Source organism: Lolium rigidum, chromosome 2 (assembly GCF_022539505.1).
Source record: "Lolium rigidum isolate FL_2022 chromosome 2, APGP_CSIRO_Lrig_0.1, whole genome shotgun sequence".
Classification (NCBI taxonomy): Eukaryota; Viridiplantae; Streptophyta; class Magnoliopsida; order Poales; family Poaceae; genus Lolium; species Lolium rigidum.
In genome coordinates, this window is record NC_061509.1 from 79,868,079 (window position 1) to 79,876,493 (window position 8,415).

General features: G+C 47.7%; 1 protein-coding gene across 1 annotated transcript; it reads left to right on the top strand.

Moving 5' to 3' along the window:
- The first annotated feature begins 569 nt into the window (after positions 1-569).
- On the top strand, positions 570-1,475 carry LOC124686786 (major pollen allergen Lol p 5a-like). The gene has a single exon (XM_047220685.1). It carries the CDS (start codon positions 570-572, stop codon positions 1,473-1,475), a length of 906 nt encoding a protein of 301 aa, XP_047076641.1.
- Positions 1,476-8,415: the final 6,940 nt, after the last annotated feature.

Sequence of the window (8,415 nt, forward strand, 5' to 3'; positions counted from 1 at the left end):
GAACCGGTAATAAGCACACAAAACTATACATTATATGATTGAATTACGTAGGATGAAGTTTTGCTTTCGATTCGACACTTGAATGGTTGCATAAGTTATTGGCGAGGGCCAACTTGATCGTCCCAGGATCCTAGATGCATGGTGCGAGCAGCAGACTTTAACAATTGTCCATGGCGCTTGGCGCACTGGCTCTTGCAGTATACACAATACTTACACAATAATAAACTTTGTAACAGAACAAAACTACTCCTACCAGACAGACGTGTGCGCCGTGTGAATATATAACAGCTTATAGAAAAGCAAAAAATTGGTAGTGAAGAAAGAGTCGGTCGAACAAACGACACAACACACAAGGAGATTAGTGGTAGCAGAAAGGCCATGTGCATGGCATGCAATGGAACTTCTAATTTGGGCGCGCAAAGCTCTCCTAGCCTCTCACCATGCATCAACCTATGCATTCCCCCCGTACGTATGTATATATAGAGCCACCTCCTTCCTCACAACACAACACAAACACGACACAATCCATTCGCTATCCCTCCCTCGTACAAACAAACGCAAGAGCAGCAATGGCCGTCCAGAAGTACACGGTGGCTCTATTCCTCGCCGTGGCCCTCATGGCGGGCCCGGACGCCTCCTACGCCGCTGACGCCGGCTACACCCCCGCAGCCGCGGCCACCCCGGCTACTCCTGCTGCCACCCCGGCTGCGGCTGGAGGGAAGGCGACGACCGACGAGCAGAAGCTGCTGGAGGACGTCAACGCTGGCTTCAAGGCAGCCGTGGCCGCCGCTGCCAACGCCCCTCCGGCGGACAAGTTCAAGATCTTCGAGGCCGCCTTCTCCGAGTCCTCCAAGGGCCTCCTCGCCACGTCCGCCGCCAAGGCACCCGGCCTCATCCCCAAGCTCGACACCGCCTACGACGTCGCCTACAAGGCCGCCGAGGGCGCCACCCCCGAGGCCAAGTACGACGCCTTCGTCACTGCCCTCACCGAAGCGCTCCGCGTCATCGCCGGCGCCCTCGAGGTCCACGCCGTCAAGCCCGCCACCGAGGAGGTCCCTGCTGCTAAGATCCCCACCGGTGAGCTGCAGATCGTTGACAAGATCGATGCTGCCTTCAAGATCGCAGCCACCGCCGCCAACGCCGCCCCCACCAACGACAAGTTCACCGTCTTCGAGAGTGCCTTCAACAAGGCCCTCAAGGAGTGCACGGGCGGCGCCTATGAGACCTACAAGTTCATCCCCTCCCTCGAGGCCGCGGTCAAGCAGGCCTACGCCGCCACCGTCGCCGCCGCGCCCGAGGTCAAGTACGCCGTCTTTGAGGCCGCGTTGACCAAGGCCATCACCGCCATGTCCCAGGCACAGAAGGTCGCCAAGCCCGCTGCCGCCGCTGCCACAGGCGCCGCAACCGTTGCCACCGGCGCCGCAACCGCCGCCGCCGGTGGTGCCACCGCCGCTGCTGGTGGCTACAAAGCCTGATCAGCTCGCTAAGGCTAAGATTATACATCGATCATGCAAACATACTACTGAACGTATGTATGTGCATGACCCGGGCGGCGAGCGGTTTTGTTAACTTCGTTTTCGTTTCATGCAGCCGCGATCGAGAGCGCCTGCATGCTTGTAATAATTCAATATTTTTTATTTCTTTTTGAATCTGTAAATCCCCATGACAAGTAGTGGGATCAGGTCGGCATATGTATCACCGTTGATGCGAGTTTAACGATGGGGAGTTTATCAAAGAAATTTATTATTTACAGCGTATTAATATATTTTCTGCACTACAGTACGCTACATATTTAAGTTCCCACTTCCATGTATTCAGTGGCGAAGGACGAAAAAAATTTAAGGTAGGGCGAACTTTGTGCAAATACCAAATAATCCTAAAAGAGTATAATATCTCAATACAATAAAATAAAAAAATTGATTATAAGTATAATCTAAAAAAACATACCAATAATGCTAACTCAACGGCAAAGCTTTACATCTTCTTAAAGAATATGATGTAATTCAAATAATCAAGACGTTTGATTATCCCTTGTTCGGTGCGCAACTCGATTTTGATTATTTTTGTTGCTAGAAAATTCCTTTCAATTGTTGATGTCGTCACGGTTAAACGCTATGTCATCTTAATGGTGTAATAATCCAGTCGGAGAAAGTATTACATGTCTTTAAAATATCTAAAAATCTTCAATTCTACAAGTATGTATAATGAATAACTCGAGCTTATCTTGTATATACTAGGGTACATTCAATGATAAATCTCTGTAATACACGCAATATTATTCACATTGAATCTAGAATACGAGTTTATATTTGGAGGTAAAAATAGTCTATATTTTTGGTCTGTAATCGATTTTGTGCAGTGTTTTTACTGAAACACACATAACTTTCTCATACGGAGTCCGTTTTCGATGTATGACCACTCAAAATTTTCAGAAAAAAACACGCGCATCTGTGTGTATTCACCAAAAATCAAGGTAACGCGGCTGCCCTACCTTGCCCTACTGGGAGCTCCGCCCCTGCATGTATTTGCATTGCCTTCTAAGGAAAATATACATTTCTCTACCGCAAATGTGTTACTGTTCTCAACAGCATATTTCCATATATTATAATATATGTATGTTTTTATCATGTCTACTTGATTGTTGGGAGCCCTCTATGGCATACAATGTGTATTGCGTTGCTTTGTAGTTCTTCATGAGGATTTTTCGAGGTGTTTTCCACATTACCCATGGAGGTAATGGTTAACAAAGGAAGAGAATGTTAATACTAAGCACCAAGAAGGAAGAACTACTAAATCAAGACTTGTAAGAAGCACGAAAGATAAGTAATCGAGTTTATTTTTGTAACTTAGATTCTTTCCTCGATGATTCCGAGGTGTTTTCCCAATTACTATTACAGGTGTAACTTCCAGAAAAATATGAAAAAAATGTTAAAAATGATTTAAAAAATGAAAATCTAGACCAACACTTCGAATTGGGGAGACGTGCTAAAAACAAATTGGTATTAACAATGGAAAAATATTTTAAAATGATGGGAAGATGACAAAATGGTGGAAAATGATAAAAAAAAATCAATTGGAACCATGACAAAAAAAAATCATGGGCAAAAGATGATGGAAACAAGCTGAAAATATTAGAAAAGGGCAAAAGAAAATAATGGAGAAATTAGTAGTTGTAGTTTGATATGGTGTGAAGGAAATTATGCATTTTGGAGTTTATTATATTAATATGCAACACATTTTTAGTTATCACCACTATTTTAAATGATTTATAGGATTTTCCACAATTCTCATTATTTTTGTATCTACCTCTGGAAAACAAGAAACACCTATTTTTCGTATTTTGGATTTTCTGGAAACTTTTGGAGGTCAATTTATCTAGGAAGAAATTGCAATTTAGTTACTTTTTAAGGGTGGAGCAACACAAAAAGGCCCCCAACCCCTCCCGTGTCGCCCCCGCTCGGGCGGCACCGGAGGCCCCAACCCTAGCCGCCGCCGGGGTCAGCCCCCGCCCCCTCTCTCCCCTTCGCCTCCGTCGTAGGACGTGGCCGACCAAAGCGACGGGGGGCGGGGTTCTCTCGTGCGGTCGTCAGGGGCATTGGCCTGGGTGGCGGCGGTGGTTCCCGACGGCGCGGCGGCGTGTGGTGGCGTAGGGAGAGGTGTGGTGGCGCAGGGAGGCGCGTGGCGGTGGTGCGAACGGCAGGTGGACGCGGCTGCAACGCCTGGCGTGTTCCCGGGGGTTGTGGCCGTCCATGGCAGTAGGGCCCGATCTGGGCCTTTGCGGGCATGTGCGGGTCGCGGCGTCGGGGCACGTTGGCGGCGCGTGGCGCTTCGGTTCCGGCATGCTGCGTGGATGCGGCAGCCGTGGTGGTTGGGCGACATGGGGGCCCAGGCGTGAGCGGTCTCCGGACTATGCGATCTGCGCTTGGTGTCTCCGACGGCGACCTTGGCCAGCCTGGGATGGTTGGCGGTGTGGGGGCCCGACCTGAATAAAGTCGGCGGTCCTAGGGTCTCTCTTGGTTGATGATGAAGACCTTCCTGAAGCCTGTCCTTCTTGATCTGACCAGAGTGTTGAGTTTCGGAAGGCGCCGTCGGTGAATGTAACAGTGCTTCTATTGCCTATAGAGTTTGCTGGATCGGTGGTATTCGGTCGTGCGCACCCATGCTTTTACTCTGACCGATTGGTTCTGGAGCGAGTTGCCCGAAGCTCTATTTGTGTGTTGACATCAAGTGACATTTGGTCCATGGTGAAGTCAGAAGATGAGAATATCATTAAGCTGGATTGGAGGACTAGCGAAGGGAGGATCAAGTTTCTGCTCTGTTGAGGGACTTGCGTGGTGTTCCGGGCTTCGTAGCAGTGGTATGAAAGCGGGAGCGGCAACACATGTAAAGTTTGGAGTCTTACCTTTCAGGGTGAAAACTCAATGTCTGGCTTTAACTGGTTTTGCCTAGCAATATTCTTGTTGAAGACATTGTTTTGAGAGCGGAGACTATCTTCAGGGTGAAAACCTAAGATTATTGATCGGGACACGACGGTGGATGTGCTCTGTTCCCTTTTTAGAGGCGTCGTTTTTGGAGAGTCTGAATTTCAAGTGTTGTCTTGGTGGTGGATGTAAGGTTGGAATTCTGTAGCGGGAATTTTATTTCTTAGTTTTATTTTTCTTTGTTTAGCTGTCTGCATTCATATTGTCATCAGGGCATTGCGTTATTGCAGAGGCTAGGTGTAATTGGTATCATTTGATATTAATATATTTTCTTTATCGAAACCTTATCGAAAATGCTACAAAGGAAGTGGAGCAATGTATGCGTGTTTTCGGGTCTACTTGGTTAGTTGGTTCACATGAGTTCTGAAACGCTGAAGCGAAAAAATGTAAAATTTGGAGCACATGGATGAATGTCTAATAGAAATTGTTTGGCTTACATAGAGACTTTCTTCGTTGCTAGTTTAGTATTAGTTATTATTAGAGGAGGGTTATCAAGCGTATGTCTCAGCCAGTACACAGATGTGGATTCTCTGACGGTTTACCTATTTCCACTGAAGAAAAGAGAAATCTTGAAGCCTATATGTAAAATCTCGCTGGAAATCAATCACTTCAGGTCCATCTATGTGGTTTAGGGAAACTGACCCTCCTTGTCATCCGCTTAGGGCGACTCAGGGATCTACCGCGCTCGAGCCACCACCAGCCTTTCGAGACCTCGATCTATTCTGTCCACCGCCATCGGAGGAGGTTGTCTGACGACGGCGGCGGCGGGGAGCCTGATAAGGGGATCCCAGCAGATCCTTTTAGGGTGTTGCCCGATCTTTCACATCGAGAATCAGGGATAGTAGATACTCCTAATTACGCGCGGAACGCAACCTGAAGTAGGGGATAAATCCAGCAAGCAACGTGATAGAGATCACCACGTCTCAAAACCAAAGCACGACAATCCTTGATGAACACAAGAACCTTCGCAGCAACGATAATAGAAAAACGGCGGCGCCGTCCCCAGAGGGATGCTTCACTAAGCACACACGCGATAGCGTCTAATCTTAACTCAAACTGGTTCTAACCCTAAACCCTAGCCGTGCCCACCCTTAATCAGGGGGTGGCCGGCCAGCCCCTAGTGGGCCTCTCTACCTTAGTTTGGACAGGCCCAAACCAAACAGACTCAACTCAATAAAAATCCCTAATTGGTCCACATATGACCATAGACATAAAATACGATAAATAAGATAACTAGCTAGGTGGAGTTCTGAAATTGGGCTTCACCTTGGCCTTCATGCCCGTATCATCCCCCCCCCCCCCTTCAAGAAGCGGTGTCCCCAACGCGTGAGGGTCTTCTGGAAAAGGTGATGTGATATGAACATCACACGTCCGCGCTGTCCTCAAGTCTTGCTTGCCTTCCACACCACATCCTCCCTCGCGGCTTGGTTGACTTGATACATCACTTGACGCCTCCTTTATTCTCTACATTAGCTTGGACTTCGGCGCCAATACCATCTTCTTGTGAGGTTTTGATGGACCCCTGTGTCGCTGAACATGACCCTGCACAAGATGTGCAATTCCTGGTCCATATAAGTGTCTCACACGTCCATCCTTGCCTCGATACATCCGCGGTGTTGCGGAAAACTGGACTGCAGTACTCCTAACACGGTAGTGCCGCTGCCCACTGTTTCCACTGACGCGCTCGCCTCCAACTCCTCCCACGCGCATCTGCGCCATATGTACTGAAACACCATCAACACAAACATCATCAGTTTGTATACTGACATGCACACAAACTGGAACTGTAGCACATGCTGCAACATCATCATCAACAATAGGATTAGCTTCATCCGGCTTGTCACCAACAAGAACTGGCTTGTCATCTACAGGCATGGATGAAACATCACCAACATCGATGTTCGGAACATCATGCACCTCATACTTGTAACATCCCAAATTTTCAAACAAAGAAAAAAAATGAATTTCCTATTTCCAAAATTTGGAACCAACAAAAACTTTTATTAAATTAAGTTTGATGCATAGTGATCATGCTTATGTGTTGTGTTATTGCCATGATTGATTGTTGAAGTATTTGAAATGATCTAAAACCCTAAACCCTACTCTCCTTTTTACCCTCCAAGATAAACCAAATAAAAAGAAATCAAATTAAAAAGAAAAGACCTATGTGAACCCATAGCCATTCTTGCAAATAATAACCTACACCATGTCCTATCTTGTTTAGATGGTTTGCAAAACCTCAACAAACCTAACCTAGTGCTTACCAACTAAATCCAATGTAAAAACAAAAATAAAATAAAACTATGCATAGAGGCATATGTGGCACATAGCCATAATACCAAATCTTGACCCATGCACTCACACTTTCCCCAAATGGTTTGAACCCTTTACCAAACTCAATCTAACACTAAATAAACCCTACACCATGCCTAAGTGAAGCAAAGAAAAAGAAAATAAGAAAAATGCAATATACACATATGTGGCTATGGCCAATTTTGCAAATCTTTAACCTAGACCATTTTGGCTTGCACCATTAGTTGTATTATGTTACTAAACACTTATAAACACTTTTGGAATCAAAGAAACTCAAATCAAATCAAATTTGAAATCAAATTGTGCTCACATGCACTAATGGTCAAATCTGCCATTTTTAATCTGATCACTACTTTGAGCCTCTGGATTTTGAGATTTTCAAACCAAAAAATTCCAACTCTTTGCATCTCATCCAAGTACACATCAAGGTGAACAACTTTGGTAAAGACCACCATTGCGAATTCATCATAGATTCAAAACTATGCTCAAGCAAAGTTGGGACTTTTTAACAAATTCAACATCACACCCACTTTGAAATTCTGCATTTCTTTTATTTTGTAAATGCAACTACCCCCATTGTGTGTCTCTGGTCATTTGAAGCAAGTCCAATCCATCCCTCTCACAATTTTCAAATCTAATTGCATAGGGCAAATTTGACAAAAACTTGGAATTCAAATCTACCCAAATCTCAAAATCACTATTCCTAATAGTGTTGGCCAACCCTACTCAACACTTGTGCCCTACTTGTTCCCTGGTTCCCTCTCCACCTAAACCAAGCCACTAAAACCCTAGCAAGGGCTAGACATGGCCAAACCCTAGCCATGCCGGCCACCTTGCATGCACACATGCCTCTATCTCTCTCCATCCTAACCCTAGCAACCTTGCCATACTGCATCCCCTTGGTCCCCTGAGCATGCTCATATGCGCCAATTGTCGAACGGTGGACCACAACGCCCAGACCAGCACGCGCCCGCGACGCCCTGGCGCGACAGGAGCGGCATGGCGACGCCATCGCGTGTCTGCCGGCGCGCGCCACGGCCACGCGTCGCCTCCCCACCTTGCGCCACCCCTGGCCCCCTTTTCTCCACGTTGAGCATCGCCGTGCCACCGCGAACGCGCCAGACACGCTCACGACACCGACCCGCGCCCGCCGCCGCCGGAGACGACGACCGCATCGCACCATTGCCACGCAGCACTCCGCGACCACCCGACCGTGTTGGGCACCGCCTAGTCTCGCCGTAGCTGCCTAGAGGATCGCCATGACGCGCTGAACAGGACACGCCGCCCTCGCCTACCTCCCTAGCTCGCCGGAGAGCCCGCGCCGTGGTCGACCCTGCCGCAGCACCTCGGTGCCCTTCCTCGCCTATAAAAGGAGACCCCTCCTCGTCGAATTCTTCACACCGCCGCACTCGCCTCTCCTCCCTCGACCTCCTCAACTACTCACCCAGCGACATTAGCCACCGGAGCACCGCAATTGCTTCATCACTACCGTGAGCCACCGCAGAAGTTCGCCGTCGATTGGAGCCCTCCCCGGAGACGTCGCCGGTACCTGGAGCTTCGCCGTCGACTACTGACATAGGCATCCCAAATGGGCCTGCCGAAGATGATACCCGGGGTTTAC

Excerpts from the sequence above, each read along its gene's own strand:
- LOC124686786 (XM_047220685.1), top strand. The coding sequence starts at position 570 with ATGGCCGTCCAGAAGTACACGGTGGCTCTATTCCTCGCCGTGGCCCTC.